Source organism: Argentina silus (genome assembly GCF_951799395.1).
Source record: "Argentina silus genome assembly, chromosome: 19".
NCBI classification, from domain to species: domain Eukaryota; kingdom Metazoa; phylum Chordata; class Actinopteri; order Argentiniformes; family Argentinidae; genus Argentina; species Argentina silus.
The window spans coordinates 3,271,939-3,286,938 of record NC_139673.1 but is presented as its reverse complement, the minus strand read 5'-3'; the positions used below and the strand labels follow the sequence as shown (position 1 = coordinate 3,286,938).

Sequence of the window (15,000 nt, the reverse complement as noted above, 5' to 3'; positions counted from 1 at the left end):
CCTGAGAGGCTGCGCCAGGATAAATCGACAGAATGAGCCGCGGCCCTCCGGAGACTTCATTCCGCTGAAACCGTGCCTTGGCTGCGGCTCTGCTGTTTGCTCAGATTGTTGAGTAGCTTATGTTCCCTATACATTCAGCCTAATGACGCAGAGCTGCAGTGTTCTGCAGTTTCCTAATCATTCACGCACGCTAATGCTGTGCCGCTGAGCTGAATGGAATATCATGAATAGCATTGTGTTGTCAAGGACGTCCTCCCTCTCTCTTTTGGCTGAGAAGCAGCAGGTCAAAGGCGGGGCAAACATGGAAGTCATACCGTGTGCTGGATTATAGGTCATACTGTATTGATCCACAATGTATTTTGCTCACCTGAAAGCACAGGGACACACTATTCAAACTTCTATTTGTGTAATGTAATGTGGTTTCTGGTTTATTCCATTTCACCAGAATTGCAGTGTATTTTCCTATAGGGCCATCTCTGACGTAGTTGGGCTCAACCACCTTATTTAGGGGCTAACCGCTTTGTGGAATGAACACTGGCTGTCACTTTTACTGGCAATGAGCTTCCTGACCACAGCAGTTAGGGTGTGTGTGTGTGTGTGTGTGTGTGTGTGTGTGTGTGTGTGTGTGTGTGTGTGTGTGTGTGTGTGTGTGTGTGTGTGTCTGTGTCTGTGTGTGTGTGTGTGTGTGTGTGTGTGTGTGTGTGTGTGCCACTCAGACCTCAGTCTCTGTAACAGATAATGCCTCACAGAGCACCAACCAAGCCCTGAGCAGAACGTCTTAAACCATGTTTATGCTTTTTCCCACTTGCGGTGTTGACGAAGAGGTTGCATAACACTAAAGCGCTATTTTTCTTAGGCCGCAGTGTTTTGAGTGTGACAAGAAATGGGATAGTGTACATTTCACACTGCTATATTATTATGTGTCTTCAAAAAGAGTCATTAAAATGTTGTCTAGAGTGGACGTCAGAGTCGTACGTGAATATAGCCAGGCTTCCTTTCTCCCTGTACAGTACGTGATGTGAGCAGTCTGCATACTCAGTTATGTCCTGTTGTTGGCAATACGAGGGCCTGAAAGTACACAGCACACCGTACACATGTACACCGTACACATAACCCTAACCCTAACCCTAACCCTGACCCTGAAAGTACACAGCACGCCGTACACATGGACCGCTTTGCCACAGGGTCCTTTATTACACTGAGAAAGGCCAGTCGATTTGCAGCGACAAGGTGACAATGACTAAGACAGAGTAATTCACACAGTATGTGAGCTGTCAGCTTCGCCTACACACTCGTATTCACACTGTCATGGCTCCCTCTGACACTACCTCAGTCTCATGCGTCTGATCGTCTACTGAACCTCTCAGGTAAAGGCTGTGTTGTCTGTTCTCTGTGGGTGTTTGACGGCTGCCCTTGTACAATTGTATCTCGGGCTTACCGCTCGTTTTCCTTGATTCTAACTCTTTGCATCCCTCTCTTCTCCTCCAGCCCATGAATGCTGTGAGGCGGTGCAGGTCACCCTGTGCAGGGCAGCCAGGCCCGGCGGACCCACGGCCCAGGTGGCCCAGCAGCGCTTCAGCTTTGTGCAGGACCTGGCCTTCGACATGGCTCAGTTCCTGGTGAGCACTGCAGGGAGGGCCGACGGCCTGCAGGGGGTGCTGCTGCTGGACGAGTGTCAGATCCCCCTGCAGGAGTGTGAGAGGCTGGACCAGAGTCTGGCTCTGGCCCTCACACACATCACCCTGCCTCAGGGGTGGAGCATGCTGGGGACCAAACACAACAATAGCACAGGTGAGACACACAGACTGGGAAAATGTGTGTTTGTGTGTGTGTGTGTGTGTGTGTGTGTGTGTGTGTGTGTGTGTGTGTGTGTGTGTGTGTGTGTGTTTGTATGTTTATAGGTGTGTGTTTGTGTGTGTGTGTGTATGTGTGTGTTTGTATGTTTATAGGTGTTTGTGTGTGTGTGTGTATGTGTGTGTGCGTGTGTGTGTGCGTGCGCACAGTTTATTTTGACTCGTTATATTCCATAGTGTCAACATGCAGTACATCCTGCTGTAGTTAAATTATGGTAATTATAACACCATATCAACCATCTGCAACATATTTCAGTTACAGTAGGGGATGCAATTACAGTGTCTTACTAATTAGTGAAACACCTACAAGAGGAATACGAGGTGTTTCTGAGGAGGAATGGGTTGCATGGGAGAGACTGGGGTCCCAACAGGGGACGGTGGTGCTCCGTGGGCCCCGCTCCCCGCTCCCCGCTCCCCGCTCCCCGCTCCCCGCTCCCAGCCCTGGGACGGCAGCAGACACACTGCTGTTGTTCTTGGCTCCTCCTCACTTTCTTTCCTATTGGGTTGCCATTACAACCCCGGAACATAATGTCAGACATTCTAAAACAAACATTCCTGGCCAATTAAAACGTCTCTCTCTGGCACTTTAGGCTATAATACCCTGTAAGTGGAGCTAAAGTGGTGGGTAATGATAAATGTATGAGTCTGGTCTCAGACAGCTCACTGATACTTCTGCTTAATACCGAGAGCAGAGCTTTTACCAGGCAGGAGAGCGCAGCTCTCTTCTTTAAACGTTAACAAGACAGAAAATTAACCTTTTTTTTGTTACTTTTCTTTTCATAAAGGTTTTGTTATTGTTGCGTAGCCGCAATACGATGGTTTTGTATATGTTTCTGTCTTATGGAAAAGGACACATTTAATTTCCCTGCACCCTATGTGTGTGTGTATGGACTAGTGTTAACTAGGCACCTATATCTGAAGATGGTTAAGGAGAGGACCAGGTGTGGTTGAGGTAAGTTTGTCATGCATGAGAGAGACTCCCCTGGGTGGGGCCTACGTGACCACCGTGCACAGTGGAGGCAGGATGGAGAAACCAGGTTGTTGAACTAGGCCACTGGTGTTCATACTGTGCGAACTGTGTCACACTGTGAGAAATGTATTCAAGAGCCCGTCGAAGAAGAGATTTGGCTGACACGATGGATCCAATTTTACATGGCCATTGACTCTGATGGCTTTAATCATTTAATGCAGGGCCAAATGAACTGATTTCAGATGATAAACGCTCTGAGGTAATTGCTTGGTGTACAAGCTCTGCAGACAAGGCTTTTGGGAATACTTTCCTGGGCCGCGTCGAGCTCTGCTTATCCCTGTGGCTATCGTAAACATAATAGCAGGAGCATAATAACTTCCGCTTCTAAATTACACCACATCTTCAGCTCCACATTTTGAAGACTTAATTGTTTGTAGAGATAAAGCTGTGATGGCTCAGTTTGAGAGTGATTACTTGACTTTTCTGCAGGGAAAACATTTCTGAGGCGATTTTTGCACAGGAATCGCCCGACGTGGAGAGAGAGAGTGTGCAGAAGGCCTGCCCTGAGGCTCGCTGCTCTCTCCAGCCAACGTACCATCGTTGATGGGCTTAGCCTTTTTAATTTGTGCACATTGTAGTGGACATGGCATGGTTGGATGGGAGCCTAAGCCTAGGCTTTAGACTAATGGGATCAAAGCTCTTAGAAGGCTCCCCCTCATCCTCACAGTGGGCCTGCTGGGCTGAGCTGAACCTGTGTGCTCTATGCTCTATTGTCGTGAGTGTTTAGGTGGCGCCTCCGCTGACGCGCCGTACGTCGTCCGTTCTGTACAATAAACCTGGTAAATGACGCACCTCAGCTTCAAAACAACACAGACGGGAATATTAAGTGTCGATGTGAAAAGGCATATCAGAATAGCTCTTGACAGTGCTTGTCAAATGTGTCTGTTTGATTGATATCTTAAGAGTCAAGTTGGAAGGGAATGTGTCACAACCATCCGTCACGGTGTCGAAAAAAGGAGACACCTCCGTGCCCTGGCAGTACTCCCCCTCTACGAAGACAGTTGGATAATGTTTCAGATTTTCAACAGCCCCGTCGACTGCTCTGTCGCCGTATGATGTAACGGTGCTGCACATATTTCTGATGGCCCCTCTGGCTAGGGAAAATTAAATCATCTTCATTGCCTGCCCATGAAGAATGTTCCCAGCTTTGGGACCGAGACAAGACCATGGCATTTCTTCCCGCTGGCGAGGGCACCAGGGCCAGAGCCCAAACTGGCAGTTAGCTCGCATGGCTAACTGGAGCAGTTAATTGGTGAAATTAGCCTTAGCTTCATCCCCAGGCTCTCACCACGGCAACAGCTATAGCCAACCTCAGACGGAATGGAACCACTCGGAGGGCACAGGGACAGTTGTAAACAAAAATGTGAAATGTTTGCAGCAAATGAATAGTGAGCTTTGAATTATAGTGTTGCAGTGAGTTTTAGGTAGAAAAGGTTTTACCCTCAATTGTGAATTCTGCTGCTGCGTTGAGTTATTACAGTGTTACAGTTTTGTCTGAGTGTTTATGTAACAACCATCTACAGTATTTAACAAGGATCTTATCAGGCTTATCAGCTTTCCTCCTTATCTCTTGGTGCCTTTTTGTGCCCAAATTGGCTATTAATTTCCTGATCTAACCCCATGGACTCTCACTCCCGACACCGCCATTAACATGTACAACAGTGCTACCGTGTGTACTCTGCTGAGCCTCAGAGGACAACTGAAAAGACCAGTGCAGCTCTTTAGGTCCCAAAAATATACTGATAATCTGTCTCAGTGAGCGCAGAGGGAGAAAGCTCTTAAAGGTTTAATTACACTCCCAGTAATTAGGCTGTGGGTTGGAGGTGGCTACAACCAACCTGGAGTTGGCTGGCTCGCTAGTGCACAGCTAGCTGCACTGACAGGGATGTGAGGGAGAAAGGGGGTAAGGATAGGACAAAGCATATGTGTGTGTGTGTGTGTGTGTATATGTGTGAGTGTGTGTGTGTGTTTATGTGTGTGTGCATGTGTGTGTTTATGTGAGTGTGTGTGTGTGTGTGTATGTGTATGTGTGTGTGTGCATGTGTGTGTTTATGTGAGTGTGTGTGTGTGTGTGTGTGTGCATGTGTGTGTGCATGTGTGTGTTTATGTGAGTGTGTGTGTGTGTGTGTGTGTGTGTGTGTGTGTGTGCGTGCATAGGGGAGGGATGAATAGCTGAGCTTTTTGCATGTCCCTTATCTTTTACTGTCTCAGGCACTGAGCCTACCAGTTAAACTGGAACGCTGTTGTTGTTCCGCTAATCGTAAAAAGGATATTGCACTTCCTTGATTTACTGCCATCTCTAACCTAGCCACCGCACGTGTAATGGACCAGGCCTCTGGTGTTGCTATGCTAGAGGGCTCTGTGGCATGCCTGGTATAGGACCACAGGCTGTTTGGCTGGAGGGGTCTGTGAAGGAATTGCCTGACGGACAGTGCCTCCCTCCCTCCCTCCCTCCCTCCCTAACTCCCTCCCTCCCTCTCTCCCTCTCTCCCTAACTCCCTCCCTCCCTCTCTCCTTCTCTCCCTAACTCCCTCCCTCCCTCTCTCCCTCCCTCCCTCCCTCCCTCCCTCCCTCCCTCCCTCCCTCCCTCCCTCCTTCAGAGCCGGAGCCCCAGGAGACTTTGCTGCACTTTGCAGCCCGTCGTGGCCTGAGGAGAGTGGCAGGATTCCTGCTGCTGCAGCCTGGAGCCAGAGACGCCCTCAGACTGCCCAACAAGCAGGGTGTCACCCCGGCTGCCATTGCAGAGCAGAGGGGACACAGGTTGCTGCAGGAACTACTCATACAGTTAGTACAAACCTTGCACCACACACCAACATGTTGGATATGTTATTGTGATGTACTTTATGCCAGGTAACTCCTTGTAACTGCCAGTCATCATAACAAAAAGTAATCAATGCTCGGACCAGGGGCCATTAGCATTGTGACTGCCAATGGACCCTGGTCCGAGCATTGATTACTTTATCTTATGATGACTGACAGTTAAACTGGAACGCTGTTGTTTACTTAGTTTTCTAGATGATTCACTTGCTTAAACAAATGTTTTTTGTTGTAAGTCGCTTTGGATAAAGGCGTCTGCTAAATGCCATAAATGTAAATGTAAATGTCATGCCAACTTATTGTCATTTCAGGAAAGTTGAATTGAAGAGAATTGGACATATTTTTTGAAGAATTCTATCAGTAGTCAGTAGTTGTAAATCTTAGGACACTCTCTGACGCCCCAGTGGCAGGGAAAACAATAACTATCTTCAAGTGGAACTATGTCAAGAGGAAGTCATGGACATGTTGAAACAATTTAGGCTTTGTGTGAAAGAGATTTGAACAAAGAGCATAGAGACAGTTTCTGTGAACATTGCTCTTTCCTTGTATAAACAGTCTATGTCAACACAGCAGAGGGGACACGGTTTCATTGTACGTTCTCTGTCTGACACATTTTCACATTTTCGGGTCAGTTGTTTGGGAAATGGTTCGTGTCTTTGGGAGAGAGCAATTAACCTACTCTACGAAATAACTTATCCACACAGCAAACACACCATTTCCCAAGTGGGTTTGTTGCAGCCCCAGCTTTGTTAGGGAAGAACAGAGAACATTCTAGAGTGCCAAGGATGAATTTATTCACCAAAAATGCATAAATTTCGATGTTTAATTTTCAAAGGATTGTTGCTAGGTAAATATCACATAAAACACTTGGCACTCTAGGTGGTGAGTGTTCCAGAATCCTTGGCAGTTGGTGAGTTGATAGGAGCAGACGTGATCTGCTGTAGGCCCACCCTAATAGAGGCAGACATCGTGTCCCATGATCAGCCAGGGATGTTCTCTCTGTGTTGTCTAAGGCTTTGTTTACTTAGTTTTCTAGTCGCCAGGCTTGTCTTAAGACCTCCTCGGGTCAGGGGCTTAGCCTACACATCGACCACAGATAGGCTAGTTCTCTCAGGCAGGGTGCGAAGGGAGAACATGAGTAAAACTTTAGGTCAAAGAGAAGGGGGTAAGGTAAGAAAGGAATATAATGTGTAACGATTATATGCCACGATTATACTTAGTAACAAGTCATATTTATTTTTCCTGAAAATGCTCTTTTTGTCTCAGCAAATAAGCCACATTCCATTCCTCCTTCCACTGTTAAACATTAAGCTGGGGAATTCAGTCGCTTTTTGGTGGTCAATGAGCTGAAACACGGAGTCAGTTTGGTGTAGATAGTGCAGTGCTCATCTTGTTGTTTTTAACAGATGGTGAAAAAGCTAAAAGGCAGAAACGAATTTGCCCCCCTTTCGAGTGAAGTCTTAGCTTTGGTCAACTGTCTCCTCATCCATTTGTAAAAGCACTTCACTCATGACAAATGACGTAATGCGAAGCCATGCTGGTGACCTCAACACTCAGACTGAGTCAGAGCGCAGAGCTCAGCCGCTCCACCCAGTATTACACAACCAGATCCGGCTACGAGGTTTCTCCCGCCCTCACACGCTGGAGGAAAGCACACTACAGTCCATGCTTTTACCCTTCAGCTCCAGCCATGCGTGACTGGATGTAAATGCAGCCCAATCTCATTGTTTACTCAAACACCAACTTTGTGTGAAGTTATTCAGTAGATTGAGATGGGGATAGGTAGTTTGTTACTTAGGCCTAGATTGCAAAAACAACAACAACACAGCAATTGCTCTTGTACTGAGTAACAAAAAGAAAACAAGGACGTATCTGGGGAAGAGGGGTGAGATCGACCAGTTAAACCAACGGATAAACCAGAAGATAAATCCACCACAGTAGCCAGCCACCATGCTGTGTGGGTACGTCACATGACCAGCGTGTGTCCTCTGAGCCGCCTGTTTGTCTTCTGTGCACAGGGCAGAGACGGACGCTGAGACAGAGACGGACCGAGGGACGGAGACCCCTCAGCCGGCCCCTACAGGTGCCAGGGTGGTGTGCCACCTCCCCGTCCTGAACACCCACACCCTGACGGCGGGCACGGCCCCCGGGGACGACCCCCCCACCCTCCAGAGAGCCGTGGAGGAGTTGCGCCACCTCGTCTGCCATCTACGCGCCCAGGTGAGCCGTGTCACCGTGCCACCCTCTTTCTTTAGCATGCTTGCTTCACTGGCAGTATGCACCCCGTGTTAACGCTGTCTAGATGGCGTCCACATGTCACACATTTGCATTTAGATAAGGTTAACCCGAGCTGAAGTGCTGCCAGTATGAGTCAGCGAGTGTGTTTGCTTTTCTGCCTGCCTTCTTGTTTTAACCTTCAGGGTAGTTTGTGTGCCTTACGTAACGTAACTGCGTAACTATGTAACGTACCTCTGGCGTCAGCGGTTATTTAACCGCACCAAGAAAGGGTTCTGCTCTCCTCCTCGTCACTCCAGGAGAGAGAATACTAATGTGTTTTTTTTTCGTGCCTCTCCTTCTTTTGTGCAGGGAGGTCCTTCACTTCAGCTGCAGTCACTTCACACAGCCCAGGAGTGCAGCGACAGCCTAGGAACAGAGACAGACGAGGCCTGTTCAGATCAGCCACGACCGGACTCCCTGGACGCCAGAGACCCGGGCCGTGTGGGGGAAAACGACACAGGGGCCAGAAGCGGCGGTGCCGGCAAAGAAGGGAGCGACGGGGGTCTCTATCATTCTCGCACTCCTCCAACCTCAGAGTGGCCCCCACCACCAACCCCTCCCCCGGACAATGGCCCCACGGAGGACTGGGTGTGTCCCAGTCCAAACACTGACTACAGAGATTACAGCCAAGGAGAGAAGGAGAGAGAGAGGGAGGAGGGGAGGGAGGAGGCTGGTGTAGAGCGCTCGGGGAGTGTGTGTGAAAGCAGTGACACTATACAGAACCAGCTGGAGAGGGAGATCCAGCCTGCTGTAGGATCCCCACTATCCTGTGGAAAAGAGCAGGAGGAAACTGATACAGAGGGGGCTGCAATCAGCGAGACACAGGGGGGCACAAAAGAGGGGAGACAGAGCCAGGAAGGAGAGGGGAGCACTGCTGAGAAGGAGGAGGAGATACACGCTGAACCCAGGGATCCGTCTGCCCTCGGTGGAGACACAACACCTACCACAGACATGGGCATCACTCAGTCCCTGGGAAGCTCTGAAAGCTCTGAAAGCTCTGACACGGTTCTGAAGGAGCGCTCCCAGGAAGTGGAGAGGTATGGGGAGAGTGAAGCTGAGACAGAGACCTTTCAGGACCCCTGTGGTACCTTTCTCTCAGAGGCGGAACCAGCGGAGAGCCAAGGGTTAACAGATCCTATCTCCACCACAACGGGCCTCCCTAGCCCCTCTCCTGTGGACAATGGCGATGAAATACAGGAGGTTACCTCTGATTCTGTGTGTCCCTGTCCCACGGTAGAGGGCCTCCATGAGGGGGAACCTCTTCCATCACAGACAGACAGCAGAGAACAAAGTCAGGAAACAGCTGCTGAGGATTACTGTACGGAGACACAGTTTGACTGCACTGAGGTGGAAAACCATGGGGCTCCAGAAACTGGAGGCCATTCTGGGGATTGTACTGAGAATCAGATAGAACATGCAAGCGGAGGCACAGGACCAGCTAGTGATACAGGCCCTCTAGGGGCTTCTGATGTAGAGGTGGAGTCTTCATCACCTGTAACTAACCTGGATAGTGCCCGTCCATCTTTATCACAGGCTACCAATGCTGTAGAAACATTCATAGACCACACTGAGGAGAGCTCAGCCACCAGTGAACCTATGGACAGAGCAGCGACGGCGGAATCAGACTGTGGAGAGTCTCCCAGCACCGTGACCTCAGTCTCAGAGACCGGACATACGGATGGAGACGCAGCGACGACCCACTCTCTCTCCAGCGACGAGGAGGAGGACTCCTTCAGGTCTGCCAGCAGCTCCTCCGAGATGCTCCACTTGATGGAGGACACAGACGCGGTGGACAGCGGGGAGCAGAACCTGGAGGGGACGGGAGAGGAGGGGGACGTGAGTGACTGCTCGCCGCACGTGGACTCGACATTCCCCTCAGAGCGGAACGGCGACGAGCCGACAGTGACGGACTGGGGAGAGGCCTCGCTGACCCTCCCTGGCGGTGAGCCCGAGTCTCAACCGTCACCGAGCCAGGACACAATGGAGCTATTGAGGCCTGAGGAGGAGACAGCAGAGGCCTCTTCTCTGGAGACTTCGTCAGAGCCGGTGTCTGCTGAGGCTGAGGGTGAAGTGGCCTCTTTAGAGGCTGCATCAGAGCCGGTGTCTGCTGAGGCTGAGGGTGAAGTGGCCTCCTCTTTAGAGGCTGCGTCAGAGCCGGTGTCTGCTGAGGCTGAGGATGAAGTGGCCTCCTCTTTAGAGGCTGCGTCAGAGCCGGTGTCTGCTGAGGCTGAGGATGAAGTGGCCTCCTCTTTAGAGGCTGCATCAGATCCGGTGTCTGCTGAGGCTGTGGGTGAAGTGGCCTCCTCTTTAGAGGCTGCATCAGAGCCGGTGTCTGCTGAGGCTGAGGCTGAGGCTGAGGCTGAGGGTGACCTACCGCTGGAGGCCATTGAGAGCCTGTGTGAGCCCACAGTTACCAATGACTCTGACCGCAGAGCTGGGACTGGCGAGAACATATTGGCGTCAGAGGAGTCACAGGTGACTGAGGGGGTCGTATCTGCCTCAGACACAGACCTGCAGGTCAGTGACTTGGCGTCTATTCCAGAGGGTGGAGATGGGACTATACTTATGGAGGGAGAGGGAGAGGGAGACACCCAGCCCACAGGGAAACAGTCTGGCGCGGAGGAGAAACAGTATGACGCGGAGGAGAAACAGTCTGGCGGTGGCGAGGAGAAACAGTCTGACGCGGAGGAGAAACAGTCTGGCGGTGGCGAGGAGAAACAGTCTGGCGCGGAGGAGAAACAGTCTGACGCGGAGGAGAAACAGTCTGGCGCGGAGGAGAAACAGTCTGGCGCGGAGGAGAAACAGTCTGGCGGTGGGAAGGCGAGTGTAGTGATAGAACTACAGCCAGTCCTACGGCAACTCAGTGGGGACATCTCAGAAACCACAGTGGATGATGATCCCGAGGCAGCTGAGAGCTCAGGGCAGGTGGACCGCCATCAGTCTGCTACAGACGAAGCCCTCGGCCTCTCTTTGTCCCAGGCGTACAGTGATGTCACTCCTGTGTCAGTGATGTCATCAGACACAGACAATGTTTCTCTGGAGGGTCCAGACTCGTCTGAGGATCTAGGGTCCAGTGATGCGGGTCTTGAGGAGGGGATCCCGGACACAACCTTTGCCCTGGAGACCACAGACAGAGACAAGGAAGTGTCTGAGAGATGTACCATTATCATTTTCAGTCCTGTTCACGGTGAGGAAATATATGTTGCTTTTTGTTTTCTAATCACGTGTTAAATGGCCGTAGCCGGAGTTATTTTTTAGGTGAAATTACAGTATGTTTCATTTTATTGCTGAGTGATGGTGGTAGTAGAGAGATCACATCCTCGTTTATTGAGGATTAGTCGTGCTACGGTGCTTGCTTGTCATGTGTGATTAGTATTCTACAGTAAATATAGTACAAGCCATGGCATGTAGCAACATGACGTGTGATGTAATGGAGGATAATGAACCAGTTTATCTCAGCCCGCTTTCTGCTTTGATAGCTTAAGCCATGTGTGATATGACAGCACTGTGACATTCAGGCACACACACATACACAGACACACACACACACACACACACACAGACACAGACACACACACACACACACACACACACACACACACACACACACACACACACACACACAGACACACACACACACACACACACACACACACACACACACACACACACACACACACACACGTGACATAGCACTGGGTTCAGTGGAGGCTGACGGAGGCAGAAATCAAAGGTGGGGCTCATTGTAATGCATGGAATGAAGAATGGTATCAAACACTGCAAGCATTGAGCCCGTCCTCCGATTTCTACCTCCAACCACCTCCACTGGCTCCCAGTGTGCTCAAATCAGACACGGACTGTAGAGCAAGTAAAAAACAAACTTCAGAATAGGACACTCAAAGATCTGTGTAAAACTCCTGACATATTCTGACGTCCTCAGTCATCGTTGATTATTGTGTCCAATAAGAGGAGGTCAAGCGTACCACAACGTCTGTGGTTCGCATCATACAGAGAACAGGGTGTGTTTATGTAGTGCAGGATGTATTTGGGCCAGGCAGACGGTATCATAGCAACCGGTGATCTCATCAGATGTCCAGGAAAACGGAGTTGAGCTGAAAGGTCATCTCCCATGTTTTCCTTTTTTTCTGTTTGATGAGAAGCAAAAGTCTGGAACACCCATTTTTAATACCTATTGTTAAAAGTATTACAGTACATTACGTACTGTCACTGAAATAGCTGGACTGCCTATTCTCAGAAGTGTCTCCTCCGCTGTTCTTTCCCACTCACTGTCAGCCACTCTCTGAAGCACAACAAGGAATGTTGTTCTAAACCGTTTTTAGATATAAAGCAAACAGCATTATGTTAACATCATATTTATAAATATGTTATCTTGACTCTCCGCCTGTAGCTAACCATTCCCCCCCCCCCCTCTCTCTCTCTAATGATGTGACTGATTGTGTATGCTGTGTGTTCACACAGATGTGGAGGTCCCAGCGGAGGAGGAGGAGGAGGAGGTGGTTGACGCTCGGGGAGAACAGTCCCTGGAGGAGGAGGAGGAGGAGGAGGAGGAGGAGGAGGAGGATGCATCCACGGTGAGTCCTTCTCGTCGGTTCTCATCTCAACGCCGTAATGGCGTAAAGCCCGTTGTTTTGTTCCCAAATCACACTCCACTCTCGCAGACGTACCACTCTCTTGTACGCGACGCGACGTCTGTTGTCCTCCCAGGAGAGGTTTCCATCTTTGTTTCTCTCGTAGTCTGTACCCACTTAATCGGTTTAGGTACCGTGTGTCTCCTCCGACCGCCCTTTCCCATCGAGCGCAATGATGGAACCTTTTTTCCTGTGGAACCTGATGACATCATAGGTGGTGAAACATGGTAGGAAGTGTTAATAAATGAGGTTGCCCGCCCACGGTTGCCCGGGGCGGGGTGAGGTGGGGCGCTGGTGGAAGTGCCTGCTGAAATTCAGGATACATCCATGGTGAAAAGGCCAGAAGCTGGAGAGCATTAATAATCTGCCCTCTTCCTGTGGGAGAACCCCATTCTCCTCCTATCCCTTCCTGCTGACCGCGGCCCTGACTACTCCCTGAGTCCCCTCCTATGAGCAGAACTGCTATCCCTTCTTGCTCACTGCGGCCCTGACTACTACCTGGGTTCCACTACTACTCTTGTGAGTAGAGCTCCTGCTCTGAATCTGTTAGCCCTATCTGAACACATGTATGTGATCAACATGGAGAATCCTCTCTGGGAGGCTCTCCTTCTGCATGTTGCTGACTTACAGATTCCATAGCAGTCCTTGCATTGCTTATTCCTAGGCCTTCTATGGGATGTGGTTTATGCTTGTGCTAATGACTCCTTCTGAGGACCAGATGTGAATCTGAACATAGCTCCGATCATGCAGCGGTTTCACCAACAGAGGGCGACGCAGCCTTGATGTCTCCGTCGAAGTTTCCGTGAACCTTATTGGATGATGTTGTTAACATGAGGAGAATTTAATGTGCTGATATTTGATCCTGTTGAAAAATCTCCCAACGATGTCTGTGATCATTTGAAAGTCGGGAGCGAGCCCCTTATAGTGCAGAGAAAAACAGTGTGTGTGAAATGGAGAATTACTCTCTCTTTGCTGCTGTGCTGCTGCACCCAAACACACAGATGGTTCTTGAGAGGCAAATATAATGCTGTCATGCAACTTCTATTGCTCTGACATGTTCCTCTGTCTTTACATAACGTAACGTGCCAAGGATGCATTTCCTAGCCCTGTGAGTGCACTTCTTTGAAGTGTACTTCTTTTGAAATACAATATTACATATACTTTGTTCCACATGGTGAGCTTAGCTGGTTTAACGTTACATGAAAAGAGCAGGGGGGGGATTGAATTACTGTAACACCTTTATGACAGTTCTATTCCCTAATCCATCGAGCGAGAGAATTAGGCACTACTACAGTACATCCACGTCTGACTGTTGGTTATGGTTTCCCTCACCATCAGGGAAGTTTAACCTTACATATGAGTTTAACCTTACATATGAGTTTAACCTTACACGCAACACCAAATGGTGTCACTGACCTGAGAATAGGTGGCTTGAGCATGGAGAGACTGTTCATTAGACTGTTCATTAGACTGTACTCTCTCTCTCTGTCTCTCTCTGTCTCTCTCTCTCTCTGTCTCTCTCCCTGTCTCTGAGCACCGTTATCTTATCTGAGGTGTGAGGAGGGGATTGTAATGGTAGTGGATTGAGGGACTGTAAACAGAGGTTCACACCTCAACACACATCATGTTTTATTGCTCATAATAATGATTAATTCCACTCGTTTATGGCTTTTCCTATTTGATTTCCCATGCAGTAAAACAGTTGTATTGCAATAGCATTCCTTCCGTGAAATCGGTGAGGTTTATAGTTGTATTCCTTCATGCTTTTAAAGTGCTTATTTTAGGCTATGCCTATTGAAGGCACATTAGTGATTGTACTTGTTCTTCAATCCCATAAGTGCTATATAAAATAGCATAATGCTAGCATCTGTCTCTATGGTCTATGAGCTTTATAGGCAGTGTTAGCGGCAGCATCTGCTGAATGAGCTTTATACAGGTAGGCTGTGTTAGCGGTAGCATCTGCTAAATGAGCTTTATACAGGTAGGCTGTGTTAGCGGTAGCATCTGCTGAATGAGCTTTATACAGGTAGGCTGTGTTAGCGGTAGCATCTGCTGAGTGTGGGGTGGGCTGTGTAAGCTAGGCTGTGTTAGCGGTAGCATCTGCTGAGTGTGGGGTGAGTTGTGTAAGCTAGGCTGTGTTAGCGGTAGCATCTGCTGAGTGTGGGGTGAGCTGTGTAAGCTAGGCTGTGTTAGCGGTAGCATCTGCTGAGTGTGGGGTGGGCTGTGTAAGGTAAGCCCCAGCCTGTGAGGCTGCTGGGGAAAATGTGGAAGTGTTTACTCTGTGAGAGGTCAGGGCAGAGGGGGTGGGGCAGAGGACTGAAAAACAGGAAACCATGTGGCAGAGTGTGTGTGTGTGTGTGTGTGTGTGTGTGTG

At 49.4% G+C, this 15,000-nt stretch overlaps 1 protein-coding gene across 1 annotated transcript in view; it reads left to right on the top strand.

Moving 5' to 3' along the window:
* Nucleotides 1-1,041: 1,041 nt before the first annotated feature.
* Nucleotides 1,042-15,000, top strand: part of LOC310819524 (uncharacterized protein) — a gene marked incomplete at both ends in the record, with an annotated part of 26,043 nt that continues 12,084 nt past the window's right edge. The window contains 6 exons of the mRNA XM_083690826.1: nucleotides 1,042-1,096; nucleotides 1,489-1,791; nucleotides 5,484-5,667; nucleotides 7,719-7,920; nucleotides 8,287-11,134; nucleotides 12,457-12,491. Coding sequence (XP_083546952.1) covers nucleotides 1,042-1,096; nucleotides 1,489-1,791; nucleotides 5,484-5,667; nucleotides 7,719-7,920; nucleotides 8,287-11,134; nucleotides 12,457-12,491 — 3,627 coding nt within the window. The remainder of the gene's footprint in view (nucleotides 1,097-1,488; nucleotides 1,792-5,483; nucleotides 5,668-7,718; nucleotides 7,921-8,286; nucleotides 11,135-12,456; nucleotides 12,492-15,000) is intronic.